This window comes from Varroa destructor, unplaced genomic scaffold (genome assembly GCF_002443255.2).
Source record: "Varroa destructor unplaced genomic scaffold, Vdes_3.0 BEIS01000001.1, whole genome shotgun sequence".
Taxonomy (NCBI): Eukaryota; Metazoa; Arthropoda; class Arachnida; order Mesostigmata; family Varroidae; genus Varroa; species Varroa destructor.
In genome coordinates, this window is record NW_019211454.1 from 57,968,232 (window position 1) to 57,993,120 (window position 24,889).

General features: G+C 40.3%; 1 protein-coding gene across 4 annotated transcripts; it reads right to left on the minus strand.

Moving 5' to 3' along the window:
* Window positions 1-146: 146 nt before the first annotated feature.
* On the minus strand, window positions 147-23,868 carry LOC111247743 (phenazine biosynthesis-like domain-containing protein). 4 transcript variants are annotated; one of them, XM_086977314.1, is made up of 9 exons: window positions 23,351-23,868; window positions 14,485-14,577; window positions 14,240-14,339; window positions 11,468-11,563; window positions 8,448-8,540; window positions 7,747-7,859; window positions 5,386-5,507; window positions 4,754-5,019; window positions 147-2,433 (listed from the first exon to the last, which is right to left on the minus strand). In XM_086977314.1, exons 2-9 carry the CDS (start codon window positions 14,554-14,556, stop codon window positions 2,321-2,323), a joined length of 975 nt encoding a protein of 324 aa, XP_086833440.1. In that variant the 5' UTR covers window positions 14,557-14,577; window positions 23,351-23,868; the 3' UTR covers window positions 147-2,320. The 4 variants fall into 4 exon arrangements, with proteins under 4 accessions (XP_086833440.1, XP_086833441.1, XP_086833439.1 ...); XM_086977315.1 differs by lacking the exon at window positions 14,485-14,577 and adding an exon at window positions 22,293-22,466 and having other exon boundaries at window positions 23,351-23,788; XM_086977313.1 differs by lacking the exon at window positions 14,485-14,577 and having other exon boundaries at window positions 23,351-23,775.
* Between the last annotated feature and the right edge of the window lie 1,021 nt (window positions 23,869-24,889).

Sequence of the window (24,889 nt, forward strand, 5' to 3'; positions counted from 1 at the left end):
ATTAATAATAAATTAGGTTATTTTAAAGGTTAACAAAATGTAATGAGGCTTATTTTAGTTGTTGTCAGACAAAGCGATAGTTTCCCTATAACAACATACAATAGGACTTTTACTTCTGGTAAAAAAAAAAAAGCACAACACTAATATTCTGGCTCGTAACGGACAGAAATTTATTAACCACTGTATCTTACTCGTGTCAGCGAAGATAGTTGTTTTCGTATTTTCTTTCGCTCCATTGCTTTCCGTCCTTGCTAACATTTCTACGAATGTACGTTCTATAATGTTAGCTAATGTACCTTTATAGATGTCCCCTCATCACTTTTTAATCGTGATCATAATAATAATAATAGGATCGATAGCTATGGTAATCGCAGTGATAGCTCCTCTTCTACATCGTTCATTCTCGCAGCCGCTTGATGATAACTCTTTCCGAAGTTCCAAAGTCCAAATTGTCTTCGTTCCTCTTCCGTGTAGTTCCTGATAATTTGACACGAAGTTAGCGAATCCCACACAAATTTCGCGGTTTACTAGATTATGTACGGAACAAAATTGACTTCAGATTAGCCGATTCATCGCGTAGGTATAGCTATTATGAAGTTCTTTCTATTTACAGCGGATAGAACACGAACGCCCTGTTTGTTCAGAGGGGGAATTATCTCCCAAACTATATGGAGACGCTCGTAATCCGATGAATTCAGTCAGAGCAATGCCATGAGATGCTATGAGTTATCGTATCCAAACAATCTGTATGTATATAATGCGCGAACAGAAATAATTCACAGTGATAACTAACAAAAAGGGCTAACTATACGTGTTGATTTTTATAGGGGTACAACCTGATCAGTGTCAGCTCGTTCATTCAGCTCCTCGCCTTCGCTTTCTCCCTCTTTTCTACTATTAGACTTTTAATGCATTTGCGTTTATCGGATCGCTTGTCAGGGCGTCTCAACGCGTATATAGCACAACAACAATAATCATCATAGCAATAATAACATATATATATATATATATATAGATGTATATAAGTGTAAGTCTATAAGCATAAAATTTAGATAAACAGTCTTGGCATCGTAACAGTAATAGATTATATAGAGCTAAATGCATTGTTTGTAAGATGTTTTACGTAGGACAGAGTTGTTCATTTGTTCGTCTAGTCCTACCACTACTTGGGTTAACCAACAATTTTTTTTTATTGCACTAGCCGCCTTGGAAACGAATGAAACAAGAGGCGAGCAGCGTTTTTTTTCTTCAGTTGGTGATGGAATGAGTCACCACCAGATTTATAACAGCTGACGACAGTGCTGTAAAAGATAAGAATATATTGACATAGTATGATTCGACCGAAACGGATTAATCGTGTGTAGGCGTTTTCTGCCCCACACGCCATCCATCTTCGAATTTAGGACGCTCACTGCACGTCAGTCTTTGTCGTTACGTGTTAACAATACGATTTAATAATGTATGGTATTTTTATAAAGGCATCATCCCGACCCATTTTGGTTTAACGTTCATTACTTTACGTCTCGACTGTTTCCTTCAACGACTTAGTGGCTCAAATGATTTCCAGTTGTTGCTAATAGCAAATCTCATTAACGAAGATTTGCTTTTTCTATCTGTAGACGTATGGAGCGGAAAACATGGTAATGGTGTTTCCATTGAGTTCCAGGCGGAATACAAGCGATTAACCAACGACGCGCAAGGATTTACTTCGGCTTTCGGAATAATGCAGGGCACCAGTTGTCAGCGCGAGGTATTTATGAACTTTTGTCAACTCAACGTAAACAATGCACGCTTCAATATTTTAGCTCATAATATCCGTATCGGTGTTTTTTTTTTTATTTTCTTCAATGGTTTCTAGGTTCTGTTGCAAATTATGTCCACGCAGTACGTCCACATCGTAGTAATAAGCATTCAGTGATATTCGAATAACTATATCATGCCCTGTATCATTTTTATCTAGTTTCATCTAAAACTATCTACATATCACGTGTCGTACGGCGAAGACATGGGGAAGACAAGTCGTGCATCGTCGCAATGCTTTATGAAACATCCCCGTTCAAGAACGCCGTCAGAACCTCTCATTCAGGGCTCATTTTTTGTTTCTCCTTCTGTACTCCTCTTCACATTTTCGTATATTAAATATCTGTGTAATGAGCACGTTTCCCTGATGGGCACCTGGCAAAGAAGGACACTAATCAAACTTTAGGTTTTTTTTACTCCTGCATCCTTCTTTCTGCCTTCCCGACGACATCTTTAGGTTGCTTTTCCAGATCGTTTTCAACGCTTTGGTAATGCGCTTGGGCTCCTGGGCACACTCGACTTACACATAGAGTTCTCCCTTCCGGACACAGACCCAATGACCCCCCATCTCAATGCGATGATCGTTGCGAACGGTCAGGTAAAGATCTCCGCCGCGTTTCGAGGCTTGCCGGGCTGCAAACGAACGTGCACACGTATAAGATTACTATCAAGCTATTTAATAAATGGGCTAGAGACAACAATGAAATAGTCAAATAGTTGATAAGCTAAGTTAAACATACTGAAAGCTAATTTTAAGAGAAATAAATACATGCTTATGCTAAACGTCATTATAACCTTAAAACGGCATGTTACTAGAGGCTTTATAATCATGGGCCTGAATATTCGGCGACCTTTAAAAGATGTTAGAGCAAGAATCCCACATTGGACCAGAGTCATTGCATAATCGATAGTAGTTTAATAGTAAAAAGCCGTTAGAAACGTTTAAAGGGCAAGCTGCACTCTGTTGTAAGTAAATCGTATGAACTGAATGCACTTGAATGATTTTTTAAGGGCAATCTTAATTCCTCTGAAAAAGTAATAGTAAACGTCCTTCTCGACGCCTTGAAGTACAGCAACTTCTCAGCACCAAAGATATGACAAATAACTTTTAATAATATAACCGTATATACCAGTCACTTGCTGCCGCCGTATGATGCGTTCGGTCCATCGAAGATTGTCCCGTAAAAAAAGCCAAAAAAGCTAGACGATCGCATTAACATGTTAGTTGACTGGAGTCGCTGAAGTGCGATAGCCTTCAGTAGCATAGAATAGCGTAGAACCGTTCTATTCAAAGATATACACAAAGCAATTTCGGGCCAAGCACATAATTTATGAGACAGATGTTCATTCCAGACGGCTTCGATACCGATTTAAACGATATAGAGAAATTATCCTATCTGTCTGAATTAAGGCTTTGTCTATTGTATCTAGCATTCGTGGCGAAGGCCCGCGTAGCTGCTTCACTCTTGGTCTAAGTGCCAACATTGCAGCCACTTTTTTTCTCTAATCTAAGACCATTATCGTAAGTATCATCCTATCGCCCGTGACACTCAGCCACGTAACACCTTCCTGATGCGGCACCTGCCCTTATACGTTTTATATATATAAGTTTTAAATAAATCTGTGCAGCTTGCGAGAGACTTCTGTCGAATGTGCCAGAAGTCATACATACATGTTTAAACAGAGATAAATGAAGGTAGATTAACTTATTGAATGGCCAAAAGCTAGCTAAGCAGATTTAAAGTGACCCGTGTCAGGTGATATAGGGTTGGGGTCATGTGAAAGCTGAAATTTGACCGTCGCCAATACGTTTGAATTCGCTTGCTCAGGTTTAGGACAAGGAGCCTTGAAGAAGAGTGAAATTTTATAATTCTGTTACGATAAAGGTACAAATATTGGTCCGTCTTAAAAACAAAGTAGGCTATCTATGATCAAGACGGGCTATCTGAAGAGAAGCGCCAAAAGTGGTCCTGTCATTTCCGTTTTAGAAATTCCGATGTAAAAGATGCTTTTCATAGTGGTAGACGAAAAAAGCTGATGAAACTATTACGAGAGCTGGGTATGATATATATGAAACGTTTGATATTTGGATGCTCTACGATGCGGAATCATTTAGTTGGTCGTATTTGCAAAATACTATGAAAATGCACCAAAGTCAAGCCAGTTTGTTAAGCGCTTGATTACGGATTAGAAAAGGGCACAATATATGACAGCGAGAGAAAAAATTTGCTGTATGACCTGTCCTAAAGCTCGGCCTGACAACAAAGGTCATGCTTGTTGGGATGCTGCGCTTTGAGAGTCGGTGCCGCCTGGCAGAATTATTGATTCGGATATTTATTTTGTCAACGATCAACAAGACTACAACAAACTATTAAATAAACCAATCGGAATTAGTGGACAGGAGGGGCAACGTCTTCCGTCATGACGATTCCAGACCATATACATCTTAAGCTATCCAGCAAACAGTTCAAGGAGTGTTAGCGCATCTATAGGGTCTGAACGTTGTACCATTAGATTATCATTTGTCTCAGTTTCTGTAGAACTACTTCAATTGTATTAACTTAGCGTCAATGATAAAGATACATAGAATACTTGCTACCATGCTTTGTCCATGGACCACAGAAGTTCCATAGTGATGGGATTATGGTGTTGCCAGGAAAATGGCAAAGGGTTATCGATTAAATGGGCACATGTTCAGTTTAGTAATATTGTTTTGCAATATGAAAAATCTTCGCTTCAATTTTGACGTGAAGGGCATCAATGCCTTTTGAGCATCCAATATGTATAGAATGCTAAGAACGTTAACTTAGTAGGCTATTGGCTTTCTCTATGGCAAAGGGTAATATACAACCAGCGCTAACTCTGACTTCTGCATCTCACACGTTTGTCATCGTACGATGGTTCTGGGTTGACCTTGGCACAAATAATGTACTTAAATCCTCATACCACTTACCAAACAACTTAGTTTTTCCACCGAGCTGCTCGGACCAGTACGGTCCAAGGACCGTATGGGCCGACCCAGTAACAGGATCTTCGGGAACACCGTACCATGGCGCGAAATGTCTTGATACGAAGTCGTACACCTCTCCAGTTTCCGCATTGACACATCCGTTCTCTTTTGAGCCTTTCAATGTAACTGTGACTCCACGGAGTGTCAGATTGCCGCCGCTAAATGCCATCATCCTATCAAAATTTGGGCTGAAGTTTTCCAACTGCTTCCTGCCATTTGTAAAAAGAATATGTCGAATTTTCTTAACGTATGCATTCGAATAGAAAAAATTAATGGCATTTTTCCGGTATCACTGGTAGCTTTTCATACAAAATGATTACAGGCACCGGCTGCAACGACGATTAACATATGAGGACAGTGGGTTTGTTCAGGTATTGGCATCTTTTACTACGCTGCGTTGCAGTACAGTCAGCGCATATTTAAAGGATTTTTTTATTCAAAATAAATGTCGAGTATGTGTTATCGGTGGTCTTGCATCTCTCATGGGCACAGTCGGATTCGCCAATAACTGAATTTGACTAAACAGAGAACTCGTAGAGCTAAAAATTCAGTCGGGCTTTGTGAGCTGAACTTACATGGTGGTATTGTCTTTGAGACGTAGAACAAGCTTCATCTCTTCGGTCGAATAGCGGACTTCAATGACTTCCAGGCGCTCGCCGATCACGTGCTTGAATAGACCATCGTAGATGCCTGGGTTCTGCAATATAGAAGGAAAACGTGTGGCGAACTGGCCTTGAAGGATCGTATTCGATCATACGGATACTATTGTACTTCGTCTTTTTGAACTCGGTGTCGAAAAGTAACGACATTAAATACACGCAACCGCCTAAAAGGCTTTCTCGTGTTGCTAAATTCATCCGCCTAGCGATGGGCGCTCATTGCAAAACTGTGACTCGTTCGAAACTTTACGAAGTCTTAGTCGATACAGCAAATCGTTCATCCTATTTCTGTCGCAATGTACAAACATCCCGGCAAACACTTTATAAATATAAACAGATCGCAACGCTAATCGGTCTATTCATATTATGTCTGCGAATAGCCGAATGAAATCTCTGTGAGCTTGATCCTCTCTGTAGGTAGTCGTTCTACGCATACGACATGCGGTCAACCGCCCCAATGATAGGATCATGAGCAGTTCCGTTTTTGGGGTGCCGACTCTGAGCAAATGCATACAAATCTGTTTCATCCTACCTATGAGGGGTTGGATAAAGCAACTAACGATAAGAGCAAGGGGTTCTTGCCATTGTTTGTAGATGTTCTACAGGAAACAGATAATGGAGCTGTACAAGCTTTCGCACTAAGCTTCTTCTGTGCCCCTGTGCCATGAAGTCACGGAGGCATGCTTGCAAACCTCAAAGGATAACCAGCAGACGAAACTGTGAGTGAGGCGTCCCTCAGGTTCGTGCGCAGACCAAACAAAATTTCTTTAATTTAAAAAAGTGAAAGAGTTAATGAAAAGACTTGCGTTTGCTTGTCAAAAAATAAGTCACAAGCATTTTCACGGAATCCGAAGCATTAAAGAGTTTTATATGTGGTTTGAAGAGGAGAGCGATCCTGTATTGGGTTTCGATTCGCTTAGGTGGGATGTTTAGCACATACGTATAGACACGCCGATTAGGGCATTGTCTCTTATAATCCTCCCTGACATGTCTGCTTAGAATGGCTTTTCTTTCGCCGCTGAGCAACAGCGTACTACTGCTGCTAAAAGAGCGTATTTGTTTACACAAATTACGTTACCCGGCCAGAGAAATTGATTCCGCTATGCCTCTCGATCACTTCGAAATCAGTCTAGCACAGTGGCATGTACTGTGGTACGGTTCTATGATAGCTCCGTGATCAGACCTATTGTTTTTTAGATGTTGTTTTGTCTTTAATTTCAAATGCTATTTCGAATGACGCTAGTCTGGGTATAATTATTGTCATAGGCTTGAACATATCCACCGCAAATACTTATTGCGTCGAGGCCATATGTGAGCTATTAAGGGATGGTTGCGTTTGATTTATACATTTCAGGGGGTCTGGGTTACAGAGCTACTGTAAAGATAAAGATAACAAAAAGTATGTATTGCAAGAGTGCTTGAGCCGATCACTTGGTACGAAATAATTTCATCCGTTAGGAATTATCGAGGTGTGGCATCAAGGTTTCGAGGAATGGAGCTGAACGTCGAATAGAAAGAGGTGGATTGGGAAAAAACACCGTCGGCCTTCTAGTGAAAGCTATGCTGTATTGTTGACAATGGTATCATTTTCGGTGGTTCGAAATATCTGGTTAAACGTGTTTTCGTTGACAGCGAAACAAATTCTCCCAGCGCTTGAGAGAATGCCAGCGAACGACCGGCCCTGCAAACGGGCGAAAAGCGAATACGGTATGGGAAAAAACATCTTTAAGAGTAGTCTTATTCAAAGAAAACGTTGGAAACGTTTTAATGTTGATCTTTTTTCTGTCTGGAAATGCTAGATCTTTATGATATGGCAAGGTGAGTATTGTTTATGTTGCGAATTTTCAAGGTGGCCTCTGTAGTGTTCGAAAAATGCCCTTAAAACAGATGTTCCTCTTAATCATCCCTATGATGGATCCTACATGACAGCGCTTTTTTGTAAGGCGAATTTAATCGTTGAGTTAGTGGACGGACTGCTCACAGTTCATGGGCTTGAGCAAGTGTTTTAGCTGAAATGCAGGAAAAATAGATTCGGCCAAGTGGCAACTCTGCTAAAAGTGGGTGTTTGCCAGTAAATGAGCAGGGAGGAACGTCTGTGGGTGCTAAACGAGACAGCCTCGTGTAGAATGTCTAAATAGATATAGTATAGGATCCGCTATATAATCTCTAATTGAGTTTCTACAACTGACACATGAAGATATCCTGCTTAATGTGGATTTGAGACCGAAAATACGCATATGGATAGAAATAAGTGAACATTACATATGTTGTACTTACCACCTGTTTGTTCATGCGCGCGGGCAGATTGAGCATAATTTTACCGTCCTCCGTCTTAATCGCAGTCAAAGTGCCTGATTTTGTATCAAAGCTTAGTCGTTTGTTTTTGTTTCCTAGAAAGAATAGATACAGTGAAATAAAGCGGGTTACAAAAACATAAATGTAGATAGATACATTGTTATTTTTGTGGTTGTCCTTATTATATAGTATATTTCCTTAAATATACATTTTGATACGTGCTTGAAAAGAAGCCTGTCAGCGAGAACAAAACCCTCATTCTGTTTTTTGTAATTTAATTTCCGTCATTTTTACGTGGAGTATTTAGGTCAAGTCGATGCTATATAATTGTGCACGAAGTAGCAACGATCTAGTAATCAGGCGGCTGTGACGGACATTATTTCAAGAAAATTTGAAAGTACGATATGATGTATCAAACGTTTAATTTAAACGTGATACTATCTTAAGAGAACACTTTAAAGAGGAGCGTTTACGGCAACACATATAACAAAAAAAAGAACGCAATATCTATTGTTATTGCCGGCGCGATCGACAATGGCCTAGCCCCAGGCGTGAAACAAGAGTGATTCTATTAGTCCTCAATTTTATATCCAAAGCATCGTTTTGAAAAAAAAATCAAAAATAAATTTCTGCTTTTTTGTTAGTATAACAGTTCGAACAAAAAGCACCCTCACTGTAAATACCTATACGCCAGGTTGGTCCTTTGCTCCGCAAAGCTCTCCACCTTCCCGCTATCAGTACGAGTCCTCCCGTCCGAGTTCGAGTCGGCTTTCGGCCTGGACCAAGATTGACCTTCTTAGGATTAATTGGCCAGGTCGGCTTATTTTAACAAATCTTCGCGAACGTGGTCAACATGCTGGCCTCGGCCTTCGATTTTGGTCGAATAACGTCTGATACACGTGTGTGTATCGAATCGACCATCAGCCAATAGGCGTGCGCCGATCGGGAATCAATCGGAAATAGGTATTGCTAGCAGCGATGCATATATTAGACTTATATAATTACAGATTTATATAATAACACCCTAGTTGTTAAAGCACACACAGTTATATTAGAGTGTTGTCAACATTACTCTCGAATGACATATTGTGCAAGTTTATTAGATTGAACAATCATGTTCAGGACGGCTTCACTGTTTTTCCACAAGCCACGGTAGATGCATTTACTTGAGGAAGGCGGCAAAAATGACATTCTTTGTGATAATATGGAAATTATATGTGTAGGCGTTCACATGTAATACCAAGTTCTAAAGGAGGGAGGCGTGTACGACATCGTTTCTGCACTGTCAAAGCAAATCGCTTTAATAAAATGGAAAAAAAGGACCAGAAAGATGGGAAACAGAAACACAGAGGATTTCAAAGGAATGGAGGCATCATCTTTGTAGGTAAAACTCGTAGTTAAGCGACAGAAAGATGCGATGGTTAATTTCATAACGTACCTACATGGAGGCCCGTGGTATACAATCTGTTTTACAATGTCCTAGCAGATGTTGTGTAGGAAAACAGAATCCAGTCCAAATCGACTAGTTCAAGTATTGTATAAGCGGGTTGTATCCATCAGGATCCGTTATGATAAGGTCGAAAAACGTCTAGTCCACTGTTCTTTAAGAATAACTACAGTTCGCACAAAAGGAAACACACATCTCTAGGAGTCTTTTCCTGTCAATCTTGGTTGAATATATCATTTATAGCCAATCGCCAAAATCGAACACAGCTCAGGCCGTCTGCCATGACGTGATAAGAGAAGGCGGCTATAAGAGCCGTGGCTATTCGTAGGTACGAGCTTCATAAATGTAAAGATAATATTATAAAGAACAGATTACGGTCTCCGTCAGCATGAAGTAGATGCCTTAAAACTTACACAGATTGACTAATAAATTAATGCCAAGTATATATACTTGTTAAAAACTTATATAGCAAATAGCCCCTGATAATTCAGCTTGTAAATCTATGAATGCCTACTGATTGTGGGCAAAGACTTGCCAAGAAAAATATAAAGACGATCACTGCGTAGTAGTTTTCATAATGCATACATGCTGCGGTTACTATAACGGCCTATTCGCGTTTTCAGGCTGTATACAATATGGTGGCTGTCCAATATAGATTTGGACGCTGTTGTTCCGACCGAAGACATTTTTAAAAAAGCACAAGAGGTATTTATAAAGTTTAAGGTAACACCGATACAGTTTTCCGGTAGCACTAGTCATGCGCTTCCTAGAAACCAGTGTATTCCGAAAAAAAATCCTTGTCGCATCGATACAGGAGCCCTCTGATTAGCTCCCAAAAGGAAATTGAAGAAAAGACTACTAACATAGCCTAATGCAGTATTAATACTTGTTAGTTTTGTTTGATTCATTGTGACCCTTAAAAATGATATGACACGAAGAAATTATCTCGCAGTATACAGAGGCCATCCCAACAATAATTCCATCACCTTTTTAGGCTAAATACAGGGTGCGCATTTTCATTTCGTGACTGGCGTGTAGTTTTTTATGGCCAGCCCTTCATGAAAGTGATATAGTTACAAGAAAAAAAAAAGTGAATGTAGTTAGTTAGTAAATACGGCAAAGTAAAGTTAGCAGCAATGTTTTTAGCTCTTTTTTACTACATTCCAAGCTGAAGTTCTCCACTTCTCGACCGAGTTGGGAGAAAAGCTGAATCAGCTGAAGGTGAATCACGGCTGTAAATCGGGAAGTCTATTTGTTAATGTTTCATAAATGTTTGCCATTTGATAGGAAGTCAAAGATCATCGCAATAAGATATTCTGTATTCGTTACTAATATGGGTGGCCCTATGCATGCGCGATCAAACCGGTGTTTTTGAGAAGACATCTAATATGCTGCAATATTGCTTCAATAGTGATTAAAACACTTTGTATTTTAACCGATCGTCTCAAAATCTTGCAAACTTCCACAATTGCCAAGTAGGCTCACAGACAGAGGTCAAGCTCATCTTCACGCAGCGGACGCATACGAACGCGTACGTAATAGAACTTAGTCTATCTTAAAAATGCTGAAAAATAGCGTCGGCACAGATAAACACCAAATATTCCAAGCCATAATACCGCTGTTATTTCGATGAACAGCTGTAAAGGTGACAAAAAGGCCTCTTCGGCCGCGCTGGATAAAGGCACCGTCAACGTCGCCTCACACGCCACTGACCTGGCGAATATCTGAGGGAGTACATTTTGTTACCAATTAGGAATTTGTGTGGCGTCGCGTCGTTCGATGTTGTTTTTCACACACTGAAAAGAAAATGCTGTTTATGAAGACAAAATTCGAAGCCGTACTACAGACATACGTATAAACAAAGACCTCGAAGTTATCTTAGCCGCAAGCATCTCGAACGGAGTTGGAGTCGATTTGGCTGAAGTATCGGGGCATTTCATTCGGACTATTGGTACGCGTAGAGAAGGATGGATAGCAAAGGATCAGCATTTTATTAATTAACTGGCAATAACACAAGAGCTTGTGAACGCTGCATTTTACTAACTGAAGTGTGTGCAAATAGTGATTTTAGCCAATAGTAGTAAATTAGTTTCTTTCAACGTTTTTTTCCGATAATATGTTTCTATTTTCTGAGCAGTATTTAGTATGTAAGCTCAAATCTAGTTACCCGTATTTCACTAAATGTGACGTCGCGTCTTTCCGTTCGCGCCTTGCTTAGAAAAGACCTTCGAACCGCTTACGGCGATAAAAACCTACCGTTATCGAAAAGTGCCGCCGCCGTCGCTAACGTAGCGTGCCCGCAAAGAGGAACCTCTTTTTTCGGTGTGAACCAACGAAGGAAGAAGTCTGATGCTGAAATAACAACAGCCAAAAGAAACATGACAATGAACGTCTTTGGCATAGCTTTATATATATATATATATATATGTAGTCTGTTTCAGTCAAAGCGTACGTAGTACGCGCTTTGTCTATCTATTTTCATCAACGCAGATTGGCGACGCGCAAGCAACTCGACGAAAGGAACCTATACTTTGCTTACTTACTTTATAATTTTGCCGGCATTCGTGCGTCTCTACGAAATTAAGCCATAGTGGTCTAGGATAGGTTTAATTTCGAATCACCTTATACACCCCAGGACAGATGTCGTGATGAACGTGGTCAAGTCGTCTGCTTAGGGGTTTCGTAGGCTTTATATGAGATTATTGCGGGTTCCTATTCTGTCTATATAGACTAGTGCCGTCAAAGCTAGATTTCTAAATGGACAACGAATCGTTACGCAACGGGATCTTGCATATTGCGGTACTGATGTGCTAATCGAAGATTACTAAAATCCAAATAACCCTCAAGGAGTTGTTGCTCTAAAGCAAGTTAGATGAAGAATATAAATGTAATTGTAGAAAATAATTGTTAGAATTCGGTGATGTGCAATAGTACGAAACGTTGGTAAGGCATACACACGGCGTTTGTGGCGCTGACAAATGTCGAAGGTCGAATGACAAAGTCGGGGGTGCGCGTCGGTCTACTCGACGTTTCATGGGCCAGAGTTTGAATGACTAGAAGTTCAGGCATGTCAATGACTGGCCTGATTTAGGTTTCAGTGGAGGGTAAAGAGATAGCGATTTAGGTGTTACGCAGTATTTATACTATACTTAGGTTTTACAATAATATCGAACGAGCAATTCACAAAAAGATTAATTGCGAAAAATCAGATGCATAATTTTTGGCTTGTTCAGCAATTAAATAGAAGAGAAATTTCAAAGCAGGACAAAAAAATGCCAATGCGTCTACTTTCGACAACGTCTAACGTGATCAGGCAAATTGCAACTGTGAATGCTCTAAAGAAGAAACATTCCTATGCAAGATAAAACTTCGTTATTGAAGTGATGATTTAATAGCTGTTCTTCTTTGAAGATCGCGTTTTATCTTAGAAAACAAATTCGATTTCTTCAATCTGATTTATTTCTTTACAGTACAACTTGCATTGTACCTGAACAATATTATAATGAATAGTGAATGGCTTGCCATGCACCCCATGGGGTGTAGGGCCTACGAAATGAACGGTGATAATTTTAGTTTCGTCAGAGCTGAAAACTGTAATCGCCTCGTCATGCAGCAAGGTATTTCCTATACCTAAAACACCTATAATGATTTCGGTATTTTCGTATTAACGAGTTTTACTAGTGGGATAAGGAGATGAAGCCGCGTGTTTTGTAGGTTTGGCGCCGGGTACTTTTTACCATTTCGTACTTTGTTTCATTATAATGAAAAAAAATATATTCTTAAAAGGCTGGCAAGCCGGATGGCCTACAAAAGGTGACGTTTTATAACCAAACTCCTAGTTTGGGACTCTTTCGCTTCGGTCAACCCTTCTCATAGTTAACATGGTTCAGCTACACTCACAGCAAATCTAAACCTTCTGATAAGGAAGTCCGTAGTCAGAGGAACACTGAGGAAGTGGCAAGTCAATGTTTAAGAAAAGTTCTTAATCTTTTCGAACCCTTCAGAGCGTTCGACTCCCTCAGAGCATCCTACAGACATGTTACGTTCGTAGTACGATAACACATCACTGCTTTCACGCCCTCGCGGCAGAGAATTATAGAAAGCGGCAAAGAACGTAGAACTTCTCGTGATACAAATTTAAATATCTTCGGAACAAGATAAAAATAACCTTCAGTTGACCTCTCAGTGAATCTTCTGCATAGCCCTTCTCTCCGAAATCAGTAAGAACATTATATTCGTTACTTTTTAAAAGTAATGAAAAATGGGGACATTATGTATACGTCCGAAATAATACAATCGACGCGATAAAGGGAACTGGTCATCGAAACCGTGTGTATTTTTTGGCGATATACAGACAATACGTAAAGGCAGTCGGGTAAGACTTCACCTTGTTTAGACAGCAAACACAAAGCACACTATGGGTCCATGTAAAGTTGCCCAAATTTTACTTTCAATATTTCGACATCGCTAGTTCGGTGAATTCTACCATACGACCCACATCTCCCCAGTAAGCTCACTGCTAAACCAAACGTCTTTTCTTCATCGAAACTTCACTGCTCAACTCTACATGCATACAAATGTCGTTTAGAAAGACGCGCTGAGTAGATTAATGAATACCATTTACCCACCAATGGAAATAAACCAGTTTATAAGATATGAAATAGTTTTTCTTGAGTCGGATTTTTTTGTTGGGATAGAAAACCGGGTTATCATGGACACATCACAATTCGAATGCTTGCTATCTGTACAATTGTTGATAACTACATATTGTCATATCTGATCCTAATGAAATACGACTTGGGAGGGAGACACAATTGCTATATATATATATATATATATATATATATGTGACAATATTCTTTATTTTGACTATTCGTTCGAACTTTTTCATACAATGACGTGTTTTGTATGCGCAGTATTTTAACTGCTGCTGATCTCATTGTAGCGGACATGCAGAGGTAACATATTGCCTGGAAAATATATAGTAACGACGTAGAACTAAATTCACTTTTCTCCGTAAAGAATTACCAGATGAAATGCTTTCCTCCGGTTTTTTTTTGGACACGAACGCCGTCTCGGAGAAACTCATCTCGTTGGCAATGCGTTGTTTTAGCTCGTCGGTGATATCCTGGAACGTATAGAAAAACCATCGTTCATACGCGAGGCAAGAAAATATTATATATAGAGTCGACAAATCAGCCATGTACGAGGGGGCTGCCGTCTACATTGTAAGTAGCAAGTTATGTCGTAATATGTAGTCCGTAAATACATACATACTTCGTACGTTGCAAAGATTCACAGGATACAAAACTAGTCTTGCAATACTGCACGCTGTCCCGGTTCATGATGATCAATTACCTCTAGCACTATAACAAAAACAATAGGCCAATGGCTTAGTGAAACATGTCATAAAGAATCTGAACGCATGAGCCCCACGCTGTCCAAATACCTTACATAATTCACAGCTAATAAGGACAGGTGATCGGTTTTCCTTCAACGCAACACAATGTCTGCCCTTTAGAGTTTAGTTGTTTATTGCCATCACTCGATGACGTTACGGAACATTTGATGAAGATAATTGAGTGCGTGCCCTGTAACCTCGGCTAGGGCAAAGGACAATCAGACTGCTCAGAAGAACTCCCCATTGCTCAGCGAGCATTAAAAATGGTTCGCCTACACTCGGTTGCTCGGAGACCGCACACACGCTCAAGCATTAAATAAAATCAATAAATACTAATTAATTGTATATTTATTGTTATTACCATTTTGTATGTTTAAACAGTTGTAACGCGGTACAGACCATCAATGCGTTCATTCAACGTATTTACGCATCGAGTTATCAAGCGCCAATACCAGTTTGACATCTCGTTTACCAACTGCTACATTATCATTGATCATGCTCTGCAGCTAAACATTATATCTAGAAGTTTAATGTCTACATTGAATATTGCTATCTCGTGTTGCTTGTTGCAATTTTTTTAATAGAATCTTGTTGATGCAATATAAAATCTAAATGAGGTGCAAGTGTTTCGCCTCTATTTGCTATTTGGCTTGGTCTGAAATATAGCCTCCCGACATGCCTGGACAAACTTCTCATCTTTTCGTATGGTCTGCAGTAATTTATACACAGGAGGCCCAAAACTGTTGTCTGCATGAGAAATTTAGAACAATTGATATCCGACAGCGGATGACAGTTAAGCAGTTTGCGTTATCATAATCTTGGGTTAACTGTAGGGAAAGCCTGTACCATGCCGTCAGTGTTTGGCCACTTTTTTACAATGACGAGCGAACGCGGCGTTAAACTCCTAAAACGTGTTTTCATTTTAAATAAATCGTAGTCTACTAAAATTTCCTCACTTTATGAAACATGTAAAAATTATGGGACACCCCTACTTCCATTGAAAGAGCGCAGCGACAACACATGAGCGCAAAGATAATCGTGTCTTTCTCTTATTTGCTCCATTTCCGCAGAGCCTGATTATTCGTTAAGGACTCGGGCTCATTTCCGCTGTTTATTCTACTTTTCTCTAATCGCAAAGCAGCAATTCCAGTTTTGCGCGTAGGGGCACGTTGGACCGACTTGCACGAACTGCCCGTTTAATACCTTCACACCCAACTTTGTTCGCCACAGACCCTGTCATCGACTTGCATTTCTGTTTTGTCAAACTTATAAACCGATTTAGCTTAACAAGTTACGGCAAAAAAGGTGTGAGCTAGCTTGCGTATTTTTGTCAGTAGCCATCTTTTTACCGGCTTCATACTTAGAATTGCAGGGTCGAGACGTACACCACACAGGTTCATATAGAGAGGCCTACTGGATTCGCCACACGTGTTTGTAAGTGAAGGAACTTCAGTGCACACGAATTTTGAACGGCAACATACTAACCATAACTTGCTAATACTAAGCGAATGGTCCATTTTTTAAATCACATACAACTTTAATTTTTTCATGTGGGTAAATTTTGTACGTAAAAGTTTTGCTTTAGATCTAAACAATGTATGTGCACAGCAACAATCTATAGGACCACCCACTGGGTTGCTCCCTGGATATTCTGTTAATTTCGCTTGGTCTCCACGACCCGACAGTTGCGTCTGAACTAAAAGAGAATTGCGTTGTCGTCACACAGACGAAAAAGCGTTTGAAGCCTTTTCAACGGAAGCCTTCCATAGTAATCATAGTAATTCATTCCACACAATAACTAACCAACACGTAAAATTTGAGCCTAAACACTCTTATGCATAGCAAAATAGCTCTATAGGTACCAGTAGGTTAGAACGGAAGTCTGGTTAGTTTAAAAAAAAAACACTTGATCGTTTAACAATCTTTGTTACACTTGTTTTGTCTATAATTTTTATAACATTTTGTTCTTCTTCTACTCAAACGGATGTAAAATATAGTTTTTCTTTTTTTAACAAATTGTCAACTGAGACTTTTAGCTCAGCTACCTTTTTCATTACTATTATGGCCTCATTTATGGTCTTGTAGCGTTGTTTATGTTGCTTCTATGTCTCTGGTTTAGCCATCTTCAAACGACAAGAACGTCGCCAAGATTATGTGAAATGTTTTTTTCGGTATTTTTTGCCACAGATCATTAACACGCTGCCATTATTTTGGGCTGGTAGCATTAGCTGCTTGTGCAGTATCAGCAGCTGTGGCAAATTACACAGCCGTCACTCTTTCATTCGTACTCTCGACGCTCTGCGTGCTATCTCTTAGAGAGTGCAAGCTGATGAGCTTCGCCTAAACGTTGTTGTCTGTGCATAGCGCTACTATGTGGTCGATCACTGATAATGGGAGGGAACACGTATAGGGCAAATCCTACAGGTCATTCATGACCCAGACTTACAGGCCAGTAGAACGGTCAACACGTGGAAAAGGCAAGCGATAAGAACGGTGGGTCGACCCAAGTTGTCGTCGGGTGTCTACCACAACAGCATTTATCTTGCTGACGGTGAATCGACAGTCGATCTGTCAATAATAACGCAGGCGATATAGTAATGTGCAGAAAAAATGTACTCCTGTTTCCAAACAAAGCAGTTATAGCTGCGTTTTCATTGAATAACATTTAATAAGAAAAATTTTATCAATCTAAAGTATAAAGTGTCTGAGATATCACTTCACATTGCTTACTTTATAGTAATTGCTCACATAAACTCCTCTCCAGAGGCTACCGACATAAATATCTCATGCTTTGTCGGACGTCGGTAACTTTCATGTCGCTGTAGCTCTACACGTAATTGAAACGGTCAAACAAAGGACACGCGAATCAATCAATTGGCAACTATAGCTTCATGTTTCACTTTAAGGCCTCCTAAGGCTACAAGGAGGAGTTTAAAACTGAGGCTCAAGGTGTTCCCCGTAAAGATCTGAATCTGGCCATATCACTGCTACGTTTTACGTACGGTATTGCCGTAACACGCATTCCATCAGACAGCCGGCTGGCTGGCTGGCTGGGTAGCTGCCAGCCATCACGAAACAGATTGCGTGTTGCTAAGATTAGTAAACAAAAATTTTACCCAGCAAACCATGATTGCTACTAAAGAATTACGAGGACGACTGGTTGAAGACAATGCATTGCTAGTCTTAATCACCATGTCTGCTTAAGACAACGTACGTTACTCTTTCTAAACTCGAGTATAGCAGTACAGTATAAGTTTAAAATTGCCAAATTAGCTGTCGCTATAAAGCAAAGGCTCATTGAAAAATGTAAACCTTTCCAGAAAGGTTTCTTTTTCTTTTTGTAAACTCTTTAACATTTTTAAAGTGTGTTCATTATTCATTGACATTTATGAGCCTTAGAAATATATCGTCAATCTGCCCTTCATAGAGCGTGGCCAAAAGTTTGCACCTCTATCAAATTGGATGACCGGCGAGGCCCGATCTAATCTAGTCGAGGACAAAGGTAACCAATTAAATCATACTTATAAACGATGAGGCGTAAATACGTGGTTATTATATTTGTAAAGGCTCACGACGATTACACATTTATTGGTCGCTGTGCATATATATTCTAGTTTTTTTTTGTTTTTTTTTTTAACACAAAGTAGTTTATGTTGATGGTGAAGCTTGAACCAGCGGTTATAAAATATCTGTGCATAGGTTAAAGGTACACAGAAACCTTACACTATATTAGAGCTATAGTATTTCGCTATAATTACGCCTATCGACACGGAAACGTATCGCATTGACCTCGAATAAGCTCCACATTTGGATCGTTTCAAGATGCCCAGCTCAATTAACTTCAAAAACTCATCAAACCTGCTATCTTTTTACATAGACCGTCTTCTATCGGGCTTTTCTCTAAAGTCGAACACGTAGTTCGCATGGCAAGTTCAGCTGGATTTTTCGTTATACCTAAACTCGGCCTGTGGCCACGTACATTTGTGGCGATGCCTATTTAACTGGTTACAGGTTGACGTTTAGCTTGCTATGTCCTTCGAACGAAAGCGGCACCACGAAGATGGTCGATATGTATTGCGATGGACCTTAAGCTATTTCACCTGCATCCAGTTTGCAGCTGCAATAGGTGTAGAAGTATATGATATTCATTCCAGAATTGTAATGGTTTTTTGCTAATCAGCCTATTTGAGCCTAGACGAATAATGAATTCTTTTTTTTTTTTATTTATTTATTTATTTATCCTTACCATATTCAATTAAGCACGCCTTTAGACACTGTTTGGCGTTTATCTACCTAAACTGGGTTGATTCGACGTTACCACTAGATATAATAATCTACCTTCTTTTTTTTACCTGCCCCACTAGAAGCGTGCGAGCATCAGATTACTATGGTGAGATAGAAAAAAAAAATAACAATAATAGAAAAGGAAAAAAAGCATATTTTTATATAACCGCGCCATAATTTACTTTAAATTCAATGGCTGTATCTTATCGTGATTATGCTAAAGTAGCCGAAAATCACTGTTTTCTCTATCTGAGTCGCTGATATACGTACCTATAGCTACTTTTGCTTCATTCAAAAATCACATTATTATTCTATACGAGAAAAGTTGTCGAACTCCTCAACTGATGACAAACGTATAAGTTTTTCTTTGTAAACTAGTCAGACTGTTCGTTTTTTCTGAGAGGCACACATAACTGTTCGTATTTAAATCGTTCTTCACTATTTATGATAGGGTAAAGGTTGAGCTGTGACGTATTGCGCCCATCCCGTATAGAGTCTCCTAGCACTGGCGCGCTCACTAGTAATCCACGGATCTAAGCTGGCATGCGTATACAATATTCCAGGTAGAAAAGCCCACGACGGCTAGTTAGTGATTGCAATCGAAACTCTTCCATGGATTTCTACGCATAAAAGGTTTTGATGGTGCCTTTATCCACTTTCCAACTAGCCTGCTGTGTACTCTCTTAGAAAGGTATGGAAATATTTAGGCGACACTGTGCATAATTTGCGCGGAGACTTTGAATGGTTTCCTTCCTAAGGTCATAAAATAATATATATGCATTATCCGTATGCACTTGTTTTGTGTAAGACTAAAGGCGTTGATCGTCACAGTACGATTGTGTACTATCTTATTGTGAAGTAGCTTTTTGCCGTTTGCGAAGAATTAAGCAGCTAGTCATAGAGAACCTAAACCCTCGAAATCACCGCATTATAAACAGCTATCGGCACACGGGAAAACACTAGCTGTACCTGTCAGTTGTCAAATTTCAAAAACATTACCTATTTTTACATAGAAAGAGAGGACATAGCCTTCGAAGGCTACGAAACTACTATAGGTACGATATCACAATAAAAATTCGAGCATTTTTCATCCTATGCCACCGATGGGCTAATACGACTGAAGTGTAACAATGCGAGATATTTTTTTAGCCATGTCTTCCATTGCCAGTCATTCCCATCTCCGTACTACGAAAGGGTGGTGCTAAACTCCCGGGGAGTATTCTCTTCTTATCTCTATGTCACCTGATGTTTTGCTCCTTTTTCTCTCTTGTCCGCTTTGACTTTCATCTCTTGCAACTGTATAGGCTCGCGTATACAAATTTATGTACAGATAACGTTCATGACTTGGCAATTGTATCAACTAAATTAAGAGGGATGTAAAAGCGTAGCCGCCTCTCCCTAGAGGTCAGGACGATGCGCGGCACAGGTCCTCTGGGGAGCAGGGGTCGATGGATATCAGAAGAGGCTGGGATTATCAGCAGTTATAAACTACATTATTCTGTCGCTATGTCCTCAAACAATATGCCTAGTAGTAGTAGTGGCTATACGTTGTATGCATACGTTGACTGGCTTATTAGTCGACAAGATAGAAGTTACCGTTGCCGACCGAGGACGCGTCTGAACTGTATCTATTGCATAGCCGTACTCATATGGATTTATAATGAGGTGAACCCCCATTGTTTGAGTGGAGTTTCCTGTATTTCGTCGGAAATGGTCAATGACCTTCGGCCACTCTAAACGCAACCTTGAGTTAGGGTGGTGGTTTAAGGGACTTGTGGATTAGGTGTGATGTGGTAAGCTAAAAACTAAATCAGGACTATCCTATGCTGAAAGCAGGAGAGCGAAAGGCCATATATTTCTGCATACAAAAATGTCAGACTAACAATACCACTTGAGGGTGAGGGGTACAACTAATTGCTTTTTTGAAACTTTCTTTCAATGGGCTTAATCTTATCAACTTTCCAGTCGCTATTTCGGGAATCAAAGGCAGTTCCGAAGTTGCGCGTGTTTTATGGTCTACGCTTTTGTATGGGCATAAATTATGGTTGGTGGATTTTGTTGGGAACACCAAAGGCCACTGACCACCTATGTTCGATGTCTGCACATATTAGCAAACATCATTGGCATCTATGAAGCGCTTTCCGTCACCGGCAAATAAGGACAATTTTAACGGCCAAAATGATACGAAGGCATAGATGCTATATCGCGTATAGATAGATTAGTAGTTAAATCTTGATTTGGCAACAATCAGAAGAAAAAGAATTAAAATGTACGTATAGTTGTTTAGGATCCTATATCCGCTATTGCCATTAAGCACGGCTTTAGATGGCTGGCTTTCAATATGAAATAAAGTACGTTTACTTCCGGTTTCGAATCTTGATCACCTCACATATTGCTAACGTAAAAAAATAATTGAAATGTTTATTCAAACATACAAAAAGAATCAGTCTATTAACGAAGCCTGAATTTCTCTCTTAAATATCCAGTCACTTCTAAATAAACGTTAACCAACCTAACCTGAATTTCGTTTACTGCATGAGATGCATCACGTTCGTCGACAATAAGTACCGCGGTCAGCTATATATACATATATATATATATGGCCGTTCGGGCGGCTTGCACAAGGTAGGTCTTCATGATAGTACGAATAGGTTTTCACTCATTTGCACATTTCAAAAAGCGCTACCTGATGAAAGATGTTGTATCTTCGATAATCCAGAGAAGGCAAGATTCGAATACTACCCCCTATAATAACTGTGTAGTAGAAACGAACTTAAACATCAGAATATCGCAGCTGCCGACAGTTTCTTGTGAATATTACCAATGCGTGATCGAAGGTCATATAGCCAATGTTTTCTTACGGCCAGATCCATTGATATAAGTAGTGACCCATTTTTGCGTCGGTGTGCAGTATGAGTTGTTTAAGCCTTGTAGCAGTGGGCGATATTCCAGATCGCCGCACAATGGCACTTGCAAGTTAACCAGTCTCGTTTCTATGCTTGTTTATTTTTTGTGTCTTCGGCTGTCATTGTTTACAATCTAAGCAGAATTAAGCAAAGTACATATGTGGATATTTTAAGAAAGCTTTTTGATGTTTCCCTTGGGTACCCGAACCTCGAACGGAGCCAAACGCTCAGAACACGAATCGCGTGTACATCTACTGAAGAAAGTGATCACCAGAGAACTTTCTTCGAGAAGAATAGCCACACAGATAAAGGTGCTGCTATTAGAATAAGCACTGTACAAGTCTTGTTAGAACTTCGATCAAACAGCACTAAAATATTCTTCCTAATAATCTTCGACCTTACATTTCGAATATTTTAAAGTTAGCGCTTCCGATACGGCCCCCGAAAATCATAATGTTGTATTTATTATGTGATTATAAACGTTACGCACTAGTTATCTAATACACAGATGATATCTAGGCGCAACATTGTATCCGCACTATCGAGGCTTTCCCAGTTGTGGGATGACCTTCACAAGTACTACTTTCGCTGTCCCCCAAGCCTGCTGAGGCTGCTTCGCAGGTGGTTCCAGCTTCTAGGGTTCTTAAAAGCGTATCCGTCTATTCTGCAACCAAATGGAACAACACTATTTTATATAAAGTAAAACAAAGTAGGCTCCAAAACAAAGCTCTTGGTAAGAGTCTCTAGAACCGCTTTTCCCGCTACTAGCCTTCGCTAAATTTGGCGTTATGGAATCGAGGGCACCCTATCCATTGTAAGCCCATGACAACAGTAGGCCACACCATCTACATCAGTAATTACTAAGCTCTAGTTTCTCACCATCTACAACATCCCTGTCTAAATTACCACTCAGAATTGGTTTGCCCTGCCCTTATGTAATCGTAAGATGCTCGTTTCATCAACTGCTCTACAGTTAGGCGACGCAAACGACGGCGCCCGTAAACGAAGCTCAGTACGTAATTCTATGCCGTTAAAGACCTACATCTCATCTTATACTTTCTCTTTCTATCCAGGAACAGGTCCCAAAAAAACCAGCAAATTAGCAGCCATCCCAAACCTAGACCGTAAGACTCGTATTGCGCTCAATGCTTACTATATTAACACGCCCGCGCTCGTACCATAGTTTCTTATTTTATTTAACCAAGATGTCACTATGCTATGAGATCGTAAAATATTTTCGCATGTAGAAGGATTAGGTAATTGTGTTCAACATGTCTTTTTTGACTAAGGAATAAGATTGTCAAAACGGCCTAATTAGATTTCTGCACTGGCAAACTAGGCAACTGACAGACTACGTCTACTATTGGGAAGAGCTAGAAAAATCAGGCGTATCGCAAATGACTGCTAAGTCAAATGGCCAGTAGAAGCCTTTTATCGAAACTGCATGTTTGATCGGTGTAGATTAATTCTTTGCGTGGCCTTGAACGCCATTTGAGAGAGACCTTGGCGTTGGGAAATGGGTCGAAAGGTCGTCGTGATCCTACTGACCTGGTCCCGATCGAGGAAAACGACGGTGGCCGAGTTACCGCAATACGGCTTGTTGGTAAACGCGTCGACCGTAAAGATCTTGAATGCCCGCCTCGTCATCGTAGGCGGCTTAGGTGGCACTGGCGGACCTATCTTGAAGCCTGGGGGGCCGTCGCAAGGCACTTCCAAATATTAGATGGAGCAGGAGCACTAGCGATGATGGTAGGGTAAGGAGCACTACCTCTAGTGAGCACCACTCCTATGCTAGGAACGGAACGGATAAGCACAGCCAACGGGAGCGGCTACAGCAGACATGAAACAGAGGAGCACCAGTAGGAACTATGAGTAATGAAATGAAGGAATAAGAAACACGTGAGTAAGCCTGCGAGCTGCTTCGACCGCGCCAGCCAAGAGCGCAGTGAACAGGCGGAGGCAGACAGAGGAGGGTCAAATTAGGAAAGGCCAGGAATCGGAAAGGATCCGTCTGGAATGGTAAAAGTTTGGCCTCTCTCTCGCTCCATTTTGCCTTGGACGGCCAGCGCCGTCGTTCTTTGCTATACATGCAGATCGGGGCAGGCAGTAGCCTTTCAGCATACAGCTAGCTAGCTGATGGAAACCCAGAGATTTGGCCCGGGCATGCGCGTAAGCTGCTGCATGAAGGCACCACGGCGTAAGGACTAATATGGGAGTAGCACGGACAAAAGGATGCACTTCCCACTGGGAAAGAGCACTTTATTTCCTTTCCTGGCCAGGACAGCTATACGATAGCAGTGGCAAACTTGGAGCCACGTTTTGGGGGCGTCGCTTGGAGTGTTACGGGAAAGGCTGGAGAAGGCTCTAGGTATACGGAAAATATCTAACGGCTCTAGAAAATATTTCGACGGGTTTTGGTTGTCCTTGCTGCAGCTGTTCCTAAATTACGAGTCAATATAAATGGTGACCAGCTTTAACCGCTAGATGTACACCATCAATCCGCCTAATGTGCACGATCAAAAACAAATTTCGTTCTTTAATGTATGCAAACGCGGCCTTTGATAAAAACTAATGAAGGATAAATGAACGTGCCTAATCATATCGGTAGCTATTGGCTCAAGGTGATTGGCAGGATACGCGTAAAGAATCGGTAGGCTAAGGCATGCTTACCTAATAGCGAGTAACAAGAATGGCATTATTAAGACATTGGCTTTTTCGCTGTAGCTTTTTAATAGTAACGGATAACGTCGGTATGGGTCTTTTGCTCTTTTTCGTAACTAGTGCAGCGATTTTGTCTCGAGCTTTGCTCTACAGGATATGCTATTCAGATGTAATTGGACTGGCAAGGGGGATTCTAACCATTTTAAACAGGCCTTCAAAAATCTTCAAATGTAGATTAAAAAAATATAACTTCAATGGGCCAAAAATTCGAATTTGTGTCGGCTATTGAAGTTTCTGTGTGGTTTAAGCTGAAACCTTCGAACCTTATAAGATGATGGAGATTTCAAATAAGCCGCAAGTATCTTTTCTGGTCAAAGGGTACTATATGGTAAAGTAGTGCAAAAAATATTTATCCATTTGAGAAAG

Excerpts from the sequence above, each read along its gene's own strand:
- LOC111247743 (XM_086977313.1), bottom strand. The coding sequence starts at position 23,449 with ATGACGAGGCGGGCATTCAAGATCTTTACGGTCGACGCGTTTACCAAC. Across the intron at positions 11,564-14,239 it reads GGAGGAAAGCATTTCATCTG|CATCAGACTTCTTCCTTCGT; the intron begins GTAATTCTTTAC and ends TTGTTATTTCAG. Across the intron at positions 7,860-8,447 it reads AGGACCAACCTGGCGTATAG|GAAACAAAAACAAACGACTA; the intron begins GTATTTACAGTG and ends TATTCTTTCTAG.